General features: G+C 43.9%; 2 protein-coding genes across 5 annotated transcripts in view; both read right to left on the bottom strand.

Moving 5' to 3' along the window:
- Positions 1-570, bottom strand: part of PRPF39 (pre-mRNA processing factor 39) — a 42,024-nt gene extending 41,454 nt beyond the window's left edge. The window contains exon 1 of one of the 2 annotated variants that reach the window (XM_042453833.1): positions 427-570. In XM_042453833.1, the coding sequence (XP_042309767.1) occupies positions 427-521 (95 nt within the window). In that variant the 5' untranslated portion in view covers positions 522-570. The remainder of the gene's footprint in view (positions 1-426) is intronic. The other variant, XM_042453825.1, reaches the window with a different exon arrangement.
- A 3,100-nt stretch (positions 571-3,670) lies between these two features.
- TOGARAM1 (TOG array regulator of axonemal microtubules 1) overlaps positions 3,671-15,155 on the bottom strand; it is a 43,308-nt gene continuing 31,823 nt past the window's right edge. For all 3 annotated transcript variants that reach the window (XM_042465934.1, XM_042465951.1, XM_042465943.1), the window contains 6 exons: positions 15,005-15,131; positions 11,313-11,431; positions 9,990-10,179; positions 6,836-7,055; positions 6,055-6,141; positions 3,671-4,898 (listed from right to left, as the gene is read on the bottom strand). In XM_042465934.1, the coding sequence (XP_042321868.1) occupies positions 4,645-4,898; positions 6,055-6,141; positions 6,836-7,055; positions 9,990-10,179; positions 11,313-11,431; positions 15,005-15,131 (997 nt within the window). In that variant the 3' untranslated portion in view covers positions 3,671-4,644. The remainder of the gene's footprint in view (positions 4,899-6,054; positions 6,142-6,835; positions 7,056-9,989; positions 10,180-11,312; positions 11,432-15,004; positions 15,132-15,155) is intronic.

Below are 15,155 nucleotides of genomic sequence, written 5' to 3'. Positions count from 1 at the left end.
CATAGCAATCAGTATTGTATCCTTGTATCTATGAATGGCTATTGCATCCCTGCATCTCTATTCATGGCTGCTCTGAGATGCATTAACGCATTAAGGGGGCTATCAGTCTACATAGTCTACATCAATATCCCTATGAAGAGTCTCTTATCGCTGCCTTTCCTGATGTTATGAATGCTGTCCTATTCGTGGATGTTGGGCCACTCTTCCTGGGAGCCAATGTTATATCCCTATATAGACACATATAACCCCAGATAGAGCCCCAGAGAGAGAGAGAGAGGGGGGGGGGCGGCCCTCTGCCTTCCTTCCTCGAGGCCTTTCTGAGGGGAGACGCCTCCTTCCCTTTCCAGGCCCCAATTCCCCTCAGGGAGAGGAGGAGGAGGCGTCCTCTGCCTGCCCTCGCCTTGCCTCCTCGGCTCCGTTGCTCACCTGCCTCCCCGCGCGAAGGGCCATGGATCCGGGCCTAGAGGTCGAACGACCGTCGTATTATATCGCCTCAGAGAAGGAGGGCAGCCACTGCGCATGCGCCCACCAGGCCCCTCCGCGGCCTCCTTTCTCCACTCAGGCAGGAACCCAGGCGGGAAAGCTGAGGCGCATGCGCACAGGAGAAAGGCGGGGGAAGGGAGGCCGAGGGGCGCATGCGCGCGCAGGCACATACGCACGCACGCAGAGGAAGCCCCGCCTCTTTCTTCCAGCTGTGGCCACGTGGCTCCGTCGAGAGGGAGGGGGCGAGGAGGCACAAAGAGGCGCATGCGCACAGAGCTTTCCTCCACTCGCTGCCTGCTTGGCTTCTTCAGCACTCTGCCTATGCTCAGAGGAGCTCTTGCCATCCCATGCTCCCCAGATAGTGATAATAATATTAAAATTTTATAGTTATTTATGTACTTATTTATAGTTATTGTTTAAAAATTTATTATTAATTATAAACTATGTTCTGAAGCTCCTGCTGTTTGTTTTTGATGTAAATGTGTGATGATATTTATTAATATTAATATTAATATTGTGTATAATAACATATCTTCTGAAATAGATGTAATGTGTAAATCTACAGCGCTATATAAATAAAGTATAATATAATAATAACAATAACAACAACAACAACTGAAGCTCCTTCTATTCACGTCTTTAGTATCCACTGATCAAGCTGATGTTTTATTCTTATTGCAATATGTTTTTAAAACAGTGATTGTGTGCCACTTGGGTCCCTTGGGATAGAAATTAAATAATTAATATACATGTATATATTACAGATATGTGTTTGAGTGTTTGTGTGTGTGTATATATATATATATCTCCTCATGTTTTGTGTGTTTCTCTTTCAGAAAATCAGCAGCAGGGAAGATGCAACCCTTCAAGGGCGGTTGGATGGCAACTCCCATCTGCCCAGATGGCAGTGAGGGATGATGGGAGTTGCAACCCCCCAAAATCCCTGGCTTCTCTGCCTTCCTTACAGACTGGGAAAGGCTTTTGCATTCCCACAGGCTTTTTGCAGGGTTAGATGCCTTTGCAGAACCTTAACATTTGCATGGGGCCACTGTTTCAAATCCTGTGTTGTTGTTTTCTTGTTGTTGTTGTTGTGTGCCTTGAGTCTTTCCCCGCTGACAGCAACCCTAAGGCTGGGGTTTTCTTGGCAGGTTCCTTCAGAAGAGGTTTGCCCTTACTAATCTTGGTGGCTTTAAAAACATTTCCGACAGGCCTTCCCCAAATAACTGACCCAGTCGTCCCACTGATTTCATTTTCCATCTATTATGCTATTATTTTGTAGAAGGTGCGCCATGCGCAGGTTTAATTTTTTATCTTTTTTTGCTGGTTGTATGTAAAGTGCTGTGTAAATCTACAGTGCTATATAAATGAAGCATCATCATCATCGACTCTCCTAGTGACTATTTCAAGATGTCCAGTTTCCTGTCTCTAATTATTGTGTTGATTTCAACTGTATTTTATTAATTATTATTATGTTGGAACTATTATGTTGATTGGCTTTAAAGAGGGAAGGGATAGTGAGACTTATGGTATTGTACTGTATGGATTTTACTGTTGCAAGCCGCCTTGATCTTATTGCAGAGGCGGAGTAGAAATACATTTTATTCTTATTATTACAGTCGCCCCTCCAATGGTGTTTCCAATGGTGTTTCCAATGGTGTGCGCCATTCAAGCCTAGGAGGCTTGAGTATGAGTGAGCCTCTATTTGCGTCGGGGGGTCCGGAACGGATCGCCTGCAAAAACTGGGGGCCAACTGTATAAATAATAATAATAATAATAATAATAATATCCCCTGAGGCTGAAAGAGCATGACTCGCCCAAGGTCACCTAGGGAGTTTCCATGGCTGAGGTGGGATTCGAACTCTGATCTCCAGAGTCGTAGCTACAGCACTTTGGCTCCTGTTTTAACTCCTGTTGTTGTTGTGTGCCTTCAAATCATTTCTGACTTATGGTGTACCTCTCATGGGTTTTTCTTGGCAAGATTTGCTCAGAGAGGGGCTTGCCCTTGCCTTCCCTTGAGGCTGAGAGAGTGCAACTCACCCAAGGTCACCCACCAGTTCCATGGCCAAGGTGGGAGTCAAAAATAAAGCTGCTTCGGGTCTCTTTGGAGGTATGCTGTTTAAATGATGCATGGGTCCTACGAGTCCGGAGGTTGTGCCAAAGCCACACTCCATTCCTAAGCACTGGAGTGCAGCTTTGGTGCAGCTTCCGGATTCTTAGGATGCATGCATCATTTAAACAGCATACCTCCAAAGAGACCTGAAGCAGCTTTATTTTGGCAGTCTGTAACAGGCCATAGTCTTAACACTCAAACCACTCTGCCACTCATTCTTTAATAATAAAACGGCGTAGTGGTTTGAACGCTGGACTACGACTCTGGAGACCCGGGTTCGATTCCCAGCTTGACTATGAAAACCACTAGGTGACCTTGTGTGAGTCACACTCTCTCAGCCTCAGAGAATGGCAAGGGCAAAAACCCCTCTGAAGAAATCTTGCCAAGAAAAACCCATGCCCTTTGAGTCGCCGTAGGTCAAAGAAACAATTTCAAGGCACACAACAACTTTAATAAAGATAGCCAGTGTGGCGTAGCGGTTTGAGCTCTGGACTACAGCCCTGGGGACCAGGATTCGAATCCCCGCTCAGCCATGGAAGCCCACTGGGTGAGCTTTGGGGAGTCACACACTTTCAGACCCAGAAAACCCTGCAATAACCTTGCCACCATAAATCAGAATGGGCTTGAAGGCACACAGCAACAAACTTTAACAGTAGAATTTAATGAGTGCTAATTGTGTTCTATTGTAATGGCTTTTTAATTGTATTGGGAGCCACCTTGTGTTCTGTGTTCAGAGAAATGTAGAAATTAAATGTGAACACAGCCGCAGGGCATCCCTCCCATCTCTGCCCAGAGAGGCTTCTGATGTGGAATTTCACCTGCGTGGAATTTTACCAGATAATTGGTAATAATTCTATCAATTATTGTTGTTGTTTGTTGTTGTGTACCTACAAGTGGTTTCCGAATTATGGCGATCCTAAGGTGGACCAATTAACAAACAGAACTGAAAAGTATAGCATGAGCAAAACATTTCGGCTTCCTCCTCCTTCGGTTGCTAAAGATGAAACTGAGCAGCTAGACTCACAAGTCTGTATCCAAATCAAGGAAAGGGGAGAAAGAAAGAAATTGCCACAGGTATACAGAAATAAATCCATTTATTTTATAACTTGTTTCTCCTTTCAAATGAATACAGTACTTGTAGATGTCAAATTCTGAGAGCAGAAGAAGAACTGGCACTATATTGCTGAGGACTGCACAGCAGGGCAGGGATAGATAACACCTTTATAATAAATCTTGGGACAGATAAAATCCTGCAATATGTTTTTCACACTAAAATATGGAAGTTTATATCCAACACGTGACATTTCTCTTAAAAGATGTGTGTTGTTCAAAATCTGTTCAAAGTTATTTTCACGTTCTATAAACTTTGGTCAACATGCTTCATTAACCTGTTAAAAGGTCTGACAAAACGGTGTGCAGAGAAATTCTGCCCAACTGTCAAGCAATAGTAGTAACACCAACAGCAGCAAAAGCAAGCTAACACTGTACAGTCATGAGTGGGAATGATTTCAATAATGAAATACTTTTTTTCCACAAATGCCACACAGAACCTTGTTCTTCTATGTGTCTCTCGAAGATTATTTCCCCACCCAGCCCCGTTTTTAAGGCTACATGAGAAGACATGTCATACAACATGATTCCATGATTAAAACTACTCCTATTTCAAAATCTCATCTCCGTTGCCGAGTTGAAAGGAGAGTGCAAATGAACAGAGTTGACTTTGTTTTCACAGACGACCGATCCCAATTCTGCGGGATCTCTGAACAGCACTGGAGAAGACAGAGAAGTTTTCGCAAGAGCTATACTGGTTTGGTTCCATGTCCAGTTCTGGACATAACCGGAGAGACAAGGTCTGTGATGGTCAGTCATTAAAAACAATCCGAGTTCGCTTCTGCAGAAAAAGCGCAGGCACAGCCAAGAAACATACCTTGGGAATAATCTCTGCACCCTCACGAAAAAAACCAGTTTGCTGTCAGTTGTTCAGTAACGTGACCGTAGTAGCCATGCAACGTCCATATCACACCTGGGGGTCTCCGTATGCAGTGTCTGTGTCAGGTAGGCTGCTCAAGGAATTCCTCGAGCGTTCTTCGGATGTAGGGAGGCTGGGAGGCAGCTTGGGTCAGCAAGTTCTGACCCATTTGTGCAAAAAGCGCTTTGGACAGCTTAGCGGTGGCTGTCCTGATATTTCCGCCAGCACTAGGCAAAGAGCCGCCATTGGTCAAGTTACCCAACAAATGCCACAGAACAACCAGGACTTTCTGCTCCACGGCGTGAGGCTTCCGGGGATACAGCTCCACCACTAGCTCTAAATAGAAGCGAAAAAGCAAAAAATAAGGACACACACATAGGGAAGAAAGTAGTTATTTGCCAGGCAAAAAGTACAGCCTTCCCACCACATTTCATGTCAGACTGAATCAGAGTTGGAAGAGACTCCAAGGGCCATCCAGTCCACCCCCATTCTGCCATGCAGGAAATCACAATCAAAGCATCCCTGACAGATGGCCATCCAGCCTCTGTTAAAAGACCTCTAAGGAGGGAAACTTTGCAAAGGAATATGTTCCACTGTCGAACAGCCCTTACTGTCAGGAAGTTCCTCCCAATGTTGAGGTGGAACCTCTTTTCCTGGGGCTTGCACCCATTCTTCCATGTTCTAATCTCTGAAGCAGCAGAAAACAAGCTTGCTCCCTCCTAAACAGGGCTATCATATCACCTCTTAACCTTCTCTTCTCCAGGCTAAACATCCCCAGCTCCCCAAGTCTCTCCTCATAGGGCTTTATGGCTTCCAGACCGTCCACCATTTTGGTGGAGCTCCTTTGGACACGCTCCAGTTTTTCAACATCCTTATTGAATTGTGGTGCCCAGAACTGGACACTATTATTCCAGGTGAGGCCTGGCCAAAGCAGAATAGAGTGGCACTATTACTTCCCTTGATCTAGACACTATACTTCTATTGATGCAGCCTAAAATTGCATTGGCCTTTTTAGCTGTGCTGACTCCTGCAATTTCCCGAAATCTGGGAAACTTGACTGCATAATTTGTGGTAGCAGATGAGCAAAAGGCCATCTGCCTATGCACCTTAGAGTAAACCACCACTGAAATGTTGTGTAGAAAAGGTTGCATTTATTAGACAAATTAAGGCGAAGTGTAGTTAAGTGTGCCATGTGTAGCAGATGTTATAAAGAATGCTCCATTGGGCAGCAAGGAGAGGGAGTAGGATGCTGGGAGGGACTGCCGACTGACTGGGTGAATGAGGTTTTTAAAAGGGTGCTGTAAGTGAGACAGAGATTTGAGTCTATGGTACAACCTGGTCAGCTAAAAAGTTAGGATAGGAGCATCAGTGTTAGCAATAGGAGAGAGAGATGCAAGTTGGTCAGGGTCAGTCAGGATCAAGATGCCCTGGGTTAGCAGCTTCCATGGGGAGAAAGCCAGGGGAGGAGAAGCAGAGCCTCTCAGATCCTTACCAGCAAGTTTTTCAGTGATATCTTGCTTGGCTTTTCCATTCAGAAACTGAGCCTTTGTGCAGAATGGCTGGAGAAGCAGGTAATTGTCTAGATGCAGAGGGAAAAGGGACACAAGTGAACAAACATGATGTCCTTCCGTTGATTTGTCCAGGAATCTACAAACTGTCTTTGATGCAAAATGGTGAGGATGAGACTTTGTTTGTAGAGTAGGGATGGCGGAAGGGGCCAAGCTCCTGCTCTTTAACCTCCTGTAAGGCCACACTGGTGCCAGTCTGAGGGACAGTAGGAGTGATGCCATGCCACTTCTGGACTCCACTTTCAGCCAGCTGTCAGAGTGAACAAGCTGAACTGCCCCATTTGCATTTAGGGGCTGAAACCATGCAGCCCATTTTTAAAAAAGAAAACCCTCCCACAGCTTCAGGGAGATTTAGGGATCTTTTGAGAGATACAAAAGTGGGATGCAGGGGCTTCATGCCACCTATGGGTCCCTCAGTCCTGCTTCAGTTTTAGTATCCCATTACATTACACCACAGGCCTCTGGAATCCTAGTCTCAACAACTCCTCCCCCGAAGGGGAAAAATTACTCATATAAAAAAAGGGTTGTCTGGAGCACCACCCTCCCTCTCACAGCACAGAAGCAAGCAGGAGCGTGCCAGTGTTGCATTAACAGAGGCCTGACTGAGGGATGGCAAAGGGAACCCATTTCCCTGGGGGCACGGCCTCCTATGAGCAAGGAATTCCTTTTCCAGCCCTTTCTCTCCTCTGAGAAAAGTCTCCTCACCTAAGTGTTGGCAAAGTGCTTGGATAACGCTGGTGGCAGCTGCGTAAATCCCCGGGTTCTTGGAGTTCAGGTTGTTGTCGACCAGGGCAGGAATCAGCATATTGATGACAGGGGAGAGCTTCTCTTTCAGCAGAGGAACCAGCCGGTGCATGGTCTCCAGGGCCACCTGGTTGACTTTGCTGTTTGAGTCATGCAAGCGAGACTTGAAGGCGTCGAAGATCTGAGCAAACAGGCAGCCACAGTTAGGGGAGCTGTTTCTTCATGGAAATGTACATATTCTTTCCTTGTATGAGGCCACCAGGGGCTTTGGGGCTCCCCGTTCAGCCCCCTAACACCCCAGAAAAGTGGGCCTTCCAAGGAAAAAAAATCTATCCCCGATAGCAAATTGCAGCAAATCTCATTCACAGCAGGAGCCAATATTAAAACATCCCAGAAAAAGCAAGCAAGCAAAGAGAAAGACCACACCCCAAGAGAACCATGCACTGAAAAATAGAAGTCAGTTGCATGTTCAGCCCCAAACTGGTCCAGAAGAGATTGCTCCTGCTAGCCACGGGGGAGAAAGGCCTGATCCAGTGGCCCACCCCCTCAATTTCTAGGGCAAGAGCCCCAGAGTCTGGGAAGGGAATCCAGGGCATCCTCAGGAAGACCCCAATTCTCTCTCTGTAAAACGGGAATACTGGACAAAGGGAATTGCTGGGAGGGTAAAACTAAGGGTGTAGAATGAAAGCAGTTTGATTCCACTTTAACGGCCATGACCCTATCCTACAGAACCCTGGGATTTGTAGTTTGGTGAGATATTCAACCTGGTCAGTCAGAGAGAGCTGGTGCCTCACTAGACTACAAGACCCAGGAATCTGTAGGATAGGGTCATGGTAGTTAAAGTGGTGTCAAACTGCTTCAGTGTATATACTCGACTGTAAGTCAGCCTCATGTATAAGTTGAGGGCAGGTTTTGGGGGCAAAATTCTGGATTTTGATATGACCCTTGGATAAGTCAAAGGTAAAACTGAGGTTCATACAACAAAAGACCTAAATGATGGAACAAGGGAAAACAATGCCAAAGAACCTACAAAATTCTGGCAGGCAGAACTGTTTTGGCTCACACTAAAGGCTGGACAGAAGAGAGTAGAAGGAGCTCAGTGCTTCCAGGACAGATTGCACTCTTGCCTTTCACCAGGGGATGGTTTCCTTTTTAATATGAGTTAAAGTATAGTACTTACACCAACCTGAGGGTAAGTCAACCTATGTTTTGGGGGTCAATTTTTTGACTAAAATTTCTAGACTTATACAGGAGTAGTATATACAGTAATTCTGCAATGTGGCTACACTCAAGGAAAGATTATGAACTGCAAATTAAAGAAACACATCCACTACAAAAGACCTAGTCAGTCAAGGGAACAGGGCTGAGTAAAGTCATAGAATCATAGAGCTGGAAGAGACCTCAGGGGTATCCAGTCCTACCCCCATCTGCCATGCAGGAAATCACAGTCAAAGCGCTCCCGAAAGTCCTGCTATTAGAACTGCGTTTGTCAGTCAAACGGGGCAGGATGGTGTTGCCCCTTCCCCCAGGACTCTCAAACTCTGATCCAGAGGGCACATCCCTCCAAAATCAATTTGGAAAAATAGATTTGGCAGTCCAATCCCTCACTGGATTTCATTCTCGGAGACACTTATCATTTGTGTAAGGAGTATTAGACAAAGGACAAGGATAACAAACAGCAACTATTTTAAAAAAGAAAGAAAGAAAATCTTCTAATTTCACCTGGCTCATTTCACATTGCGCTAAATCAGTGGTTCCCAACCTTCCTAATGCCGCAACCCTTTAATACAGTTCCTCATGTTGTGGTGACCCAAACCCATGAAATTATTTTCATTGCTGCTTCATTAACTGTAATTAAATAGTTGTTTTCCAATGCTCTCAGGCGACCCCCATGAAAGGATCATTCGACCCCCAAAGGGGTCCCGACCCACAGGTTGGGAACCACTGTGCTAAATCATTAAAATGGGAAATTTACAGAGGGTTCTGAGATTGGAAAGACTGGGGGGTTCCAGGCTCTCAAGAGAGCTCTTGGGGCCCAGGGAGAAGGTCCAAATCGAGGGGGTGGCTTACAAACAGGTAAACCAGGCTAGGTCAGGGAATGCCAGACCATGAGACTCCTAGAGGTAAAGGAGCTGTAGGCCAGGGGAGCAAAGAGGAAGGAAAGCAGACCTTAGTTCCACCTGTTAAGTCTGACCCAGATCCTGAATGGAGCATGAGAAGAGGCTTATCCTAGCCAGGTCAGTGCTTGCAGGACAGATTGTACGCTTGCCTTTCACCAGGGGATGGTTCCCTTTTTAGTATGGAGTGGAAGAACCACCAAAGGGCTATCAAACCTTGTGTTTTTCTGTCAGTCCATTTCGTATGCAGCTATCAGGTGTCAAGGACCCGTGACACCTATCTTTAAGTGTATGAAAGGATGTCTTGTAGAAGGAGGGATTGATCTTGTTTTCTGTTGCTTCAGAGACTACTAGGCCATGAACCAACAGATTCCAGTTACAAGAAAAGAGATTTCACCTAAACATTAGGAAAAACTTGACAGTAAGAGCTGCCTGCAAGTGGAATATGGGCTGCTTCAGAAGGTGGGTGTGGGATGCTCCTTCTTTGGAAGTCCTCAAGCCGAGGTTGGATGGGCATATTGCAGGAGGTCTATAATTCTGTATTCCTGGGTGGCAGAATGGGCCCCTTCCAACTCCATGAGTCTATGTTTCTATCCTATGACCTCAAGAAATGCAGACTTCTTTACAAGCAGGCTTTTTTGCTCTGTACTTCTACATAAGGGTGAGAGGAGGTAAAGGCCATATCGGATCCCTGCCACCCCCAGTTCCTCAACAGGGCTGGAAAGGCCTCTCTGGCCAAGAGCTGGGAGTGCTGCTGTCAGCCAGAGCAGACCGAAACAGGCTCAATGGATCCAGAGCAAGGATCCTCACTCTCTCCAGAGGCAACGGTGGATCACACTACAAGGGCAGGTTGGCTCTTCCTTTCTTTATATAGTAACCTTCTATTAAGTCAAGTAGCCAGCATACTTTCAGGTTTATTTCTCATGGTTTCTGACCCATGTTGCTTCCCATGAGGATACTGAGGCACATACACACACACAAGTCCTGTATCATGTTACCTTCACAATGTTGGCAACAACAAGGTCTTGGTTACTCTCTGTATCTGCCAACAGTTGTTTAATTCCATTAATTCGATCCCGGAAGTCTTTTGCATTCAGTAAAGTTGTTAAAACCTTCACATATTCTGCACTTTCCAAGGCATTACGAGGAGCAGGTTTCCTTGAAATTTCATGTCCTTCTCTGATCTCCCTGTTGAGAAATAAATTATAGAATATTTTGCTACTGTATGGTCTACCCATGGAACTTCACTACTGCTATTATGATACTGAACCATGGTAATAACGTCAGCAAAGGAATATTGTCTAAGAGCACCCGGAGGTCAGACTGTTACAGCAGAAAGAACATGAGAGCCTTTTAACACTCAAAGGACTAAAATAAAAATTTAAAAAACCAAATAGTAGAACAACTATCCTAGAAACTTGTGCATAAGGCAGACTTGTGAGCCTTTTACCTTAAAGATGCTTTGGACTACAACCTCATCATTCCTGAGCACTGGCCATTAGATCAGATAAAGAGGTTTTGCTATCCAAAACAGCAGTTCTCAGGGTTGGGGATTTTATCTTCCACAATTCCTGAATGTTATGTACTATGGGAGTTGAAATCCAAAACATCCGGAGGACCACAGACTTAGAAGCACTTATCTAAAACATCTGGAGGACATCAGTTTAAGGAGCCTGACAAAAGCTTTAGGTAGAACAGAAGGCATTTCATCAGATAACAGAAAGAAGGGATGTAAACACATCCTCAGCTTAAAGAAAGACTACTCTTGCTCAGAAATCGGCACAATAATTATTACTGGCAAGAAAATCAAGATACAGGTAGTTAGATAGTAGCCTCAAATCTAGAAAGCTCTGTCCCAATTGACATGTTAGACTGGGTCGTCTCTTTTCCCAATATATCCTCAAATTGGCCAGGAGTCACACAGAAAACTTGACTAACTCAAGAAGCTATATTTGTAGAAAGCTGCCACTGTGGATGCAACTCCATTTGTTTTGTTCAGGGCAGTAATAGTTTCCAGAAGTCCTTTTCATCCTGTGGTGATTTTTCTTAAGTCAAAGGCTGGTGCTTTACTAGTTTAACAGAGAAAAAATGATTTAAATTTCTACAGCCCTACAACCAGGTTAAATAGCAAAATTATTTTATTTTGCAGATTAATTATATGGATTTTCACATGCTCTAGCATAGTGTATTATTCTGAAAACACGAACCCAATTCAATCTATTCAGAACTCCAAGGGCATGTAATGCAGACACCACCTTCTCAGCCTTTTAGTCCATGCAAACTTCACTAGCTAGTTTTGAAATCAGAGGACATAGCAATACCTGTCACCCGCATGGAGCACTTCTCGCGACACTGAGGTTGACCTCGAACTGTCCATGTTCCCATTGTGAGAACGCCTTCCTTTGGCCGAAGGAGTGACTATCGGCATCTCACCGAGGCCCTGAAATTGCATCACAAGGACAGGAAAAGATTCACATCTTTATATTGCATTTTCACATAGCTTGTTATGCATTTTCACATAACTTAGCGCCCTTCAGGAAAGATAACCGTAATTATGAAAGAAGGAATCTTCCCTCCCAAACTTGAAATAAAGTATGCAAAAGGTGAGGAGAAAGGATATAAGAAAAACCCCAATGAAGACAATTCTGAGGAAGAGAAAATTTAGAGTGAATCCAACATAAACAGGTATGTTCGTGGGAAACCTCACCACTTGAAATTCAACACATAAGGGAAAATGTCTAAGCATTCTCCTTGGCTGTTCTAAGACTGGATTTAACCCACATGATGTTAAGTTAAATGTCCCTTTAAGGAAATATAAAAATAATGATATGGCTGTAAATGGGGAAAACACCAGGTCCCATTCCTTTCAAATTAGTTGTGTATATAAGGACTCAGAAACCCAGAGCAGGTGTGGGTTGAGGATAGTGGATTGGAGAGAGGAGTTGGTGTGTTGGTTTGGTGAGTGTGGATTGTAAATACAACAGACAGTATATGTTGGAGCTTTTGTTGTACATACCGCAACAGGAAGATAAAAGCCTCCATGGACTTTGGAAGAAGTCAACTGTGTCTGTACCTTATTTCAGGTTGGTCAGTGCCTGGTTGCCAAATACTACACACAGGTTTGTGCTTCTGCACTCTGCTGTTTGTGAGCTACTCTTGCGGTCAAGCACCACATACAGTGCTGAATGTTGGCACCTCTGTTTCAACCTAGTTTGTTTTTGTTACTGCACACCTGCAGGACAGAGGGTACTGCCAACACATGACTGGCCCCCATCTGACTTCAGACAATGACAGGTGAGGTTCCCAGTTGGTTCAAAGCCATGCCTGGCTTTACACTTCTCTCTATGAGCCAGCCTGAGTTACAAGACTTTTGTGAAGGGCTTTCTCTTGGTCCCATTGCCATCACAGGCTTGTTCAGTGAGGAATGGGAAACTGCCTCCGAAGTGGGGCTCCCTTCCACCGGAGGCTTGGCTGGCCACCTGCTTGTTCCCTTTCTATTTTTATTTAATTAGGCCCCTGGCTCTTAATTCATGTGACAGAAGAATCTTTCAACGGAATTTGCTCTGCTCTTATTTTTTTTATTTTTTAAACTGCTTTATTTGTCTATTTTTAATAGAACTAAATTTTGTATTAAGAGAATTTTTTAAAACAAAAAACCATGTACCTATTTTTAACTTCTTGTGAGCTACCTGGGACCTGTGCTGAAAGAAAGGTAAGGTTATAAATCAAATCAATCAATCAAGAAGAGCAATCAGGAGAGGAGAGGACAGTGATGGTGAGGGCAGTGGTCTAAGAGAGCAGAAAGAGAAGCAGCGCTCATTGCAGAATGGACTGCTTCCCTGAAGAAACCCAGAAAGCCTTGAGTTTCCAAGACCTGAGCAGGGCTGTTCATAACAGGCTTTCTCTAGGAAATCTCTCACCCAGAGAGTCATCAGAAGCTGAGAATAACCATAAAAGCAGCTTCTGCAAAATGCCTACTTATGAAAGAGATTCTCTGTGATAACTGGGGACTGTGCTTTTAGTAGGAAGCAGTCTTCTCAGATTAAGGGGGAAAGGCCAAGGCCTACTAATAATTGAGTGGATTAATGCATGGCTTACAAGTCAGAGACTGCCCAGAGCTTTGTGTGTGCCTTCAGGTTCCCTATCAATAGAAATATGTCCCATACTCTCTTCTCCCTGTCTCCTCTCCTTGTTGTCTCTTCTCTCTCATGTGCCAAACAATACACTGTCATCTCTGTCGGGGCAGGGATCTGTTTACACTGCAAACTATTCTCCACATTATTACTGGCAGCTACTTCTGCACTCTCTGTAATAACCAAACTAAAAAGTTTTCCTGTTGGGAAGAGAGAGAAATGGAAGTGAAATGATGAAATACACATTGTGTGGATGCAGATGTGATTTCAGTTCGCGTGTCGACTTATGGCAACCCCATGAACTTTAGTTTTCTTAGACGAGGAATCCTCAGAGGTGGTTTTGCCAGTTTCGCCCCTTGAAATAGAGCCTCTTGGTATTCGCTGGTGGTCTCCCATCCCAGTAGTTTCCAAAATGAGAGAGGACCTGGTGCCTTTAGTACTGTATCTCTGAAAAGCCAGTCTGGGAAGACTATCAATTTCTCTATTGGCTATTCTATTTTCAATTCTAGTATGCAAGAAGAATATTTCATTTTAACTACTTACAGGTGGTCTAACTTGTTTAGGCTTTAAAATATAGACTGGATAGCCACTAATTGGGCAGGATGGAGAAGTGTGAGAAGGGAGAGCTTTATAGCAATAGCAAGTTCATTTCTATACTGCTTAATAGGGAACTCAGCACTCTCTAGGTGGTTTACAACCTTTAAGCCAATTGCCTCCAACAAGCTGGGTACTCATTTTAGTGACCTACAGGACACAAGGCTGAGTCAACCTTGGAGCCCTGGGATCAAACTCACAATGTTGTGGCTGCAGGACCGGCATTTAACCACTGCATCACCAGGACTCCTCTGTAGCTGACAACTAGCTGACAACAAAGGGACAGACATCACTAGACAAATTGTTTGGCTGACTCTCCTGCCTACTGGATGAGTGCGTACGTAAAGGAATTCTAGATGGGCAATTGTGTTAAACCCCTGAAGACTAAAATACATCTTAATTCCCTTTCACTGATATCTTAACATGAAATCAAAAGAAGAAAAAGGGTTTTTTATTTACTGTAAATCATTTTTATGTTGTTGTTGTTTTACATTAATGTGTTGGACTCCACCAATATAGGACTAAATCAGATAATTAAGTAACAAATTGTATTTCAGATCTTATGGTCCCAAGCTTAAATAATAATTGTTCTTTAAATACTGCTCTTTCAAAGCAAGTTATTTTGACTGGACTTATGTTAATTGAAGCATTTGCTTCTGAATGGTATTTCTTGCACTATAAAATAATAAATAATAAAATAAAATAAAACTTTAATTTATATCCCGCTTTTTGTTTCCACAATCAAAGCGGCGTACAACCTTTAAAAAATACAATATACACAATTCCCCCCCCCTTAAAAAAGGATTAAACAATTCCATCTATTACAATTACAGACAATAAAAATTTAAAAACAATACTACAATAATAAAATAACAGTGGGCAGAGTCTTCGCTTGTATATGACTGTGGGGGGAGCGTTACATGACCGGGATCTATTTGAATAAGCGAATAAGGTGCAACAACTGGCATTGGATGCTGATCTAACTACAAACAATTGCCAACAAACAGTTCAAGATGTGAAAATGTTTAAATTCAAACTGTTGTTGTCTTTCCAGTAATAGGAATGGAAAACAGTAATGACAGCCATCCTTTTTTTAAAAAAATGAATACTCAGTTTAAAAACCAGGAGTGGGGGATTGTTATTTTTAAAGTCATTTGATTTAAAACATCCAACCCTGCTTATAAATCTTGCTCCAAAAACTCATAATGTCAGCAACCAGGTAAGCCTTGGAGGGCGGGGAGGGGGACATGAGGAAGCCCATGTTCAGAGAGATCTCTGTTGCATACCTTCTGGCGGAGGTTGTTCACTGTCTCCTTAACATAAGGCAAGTCCTTTGGCAGCACATTCTTTTCAAGCATCTTATCAAAGTCAGCGTGTGTCATCAGAGTGAAGAGCATCTTCCTCCCGTAGTACCTGCAAGCACCAACAATTGGTTTG

The sequence above is a fragment of the Sceloporus undulatus genome, chromosome 1 (genome assembly GCF_019175285.1).
Source record: "Sceloporus undulatus isolate JIND9_A2432 ecotype Alabama chromosome 1, SceUnd_v1.1, whole genome shotgun sequence".
In the NCBI taxonomy this organism is placed as follows: Eukaryota; Metazoa; Chordata; class Lepidosauria; order Squamata; family Phrynosomatidae; genus Sceloporus; species Sceloporus undulatus.
Note: the sequence above shows the minus strand (reverse complement) of the source record. Positions and strands in the feature narration are given on the sequence as shown.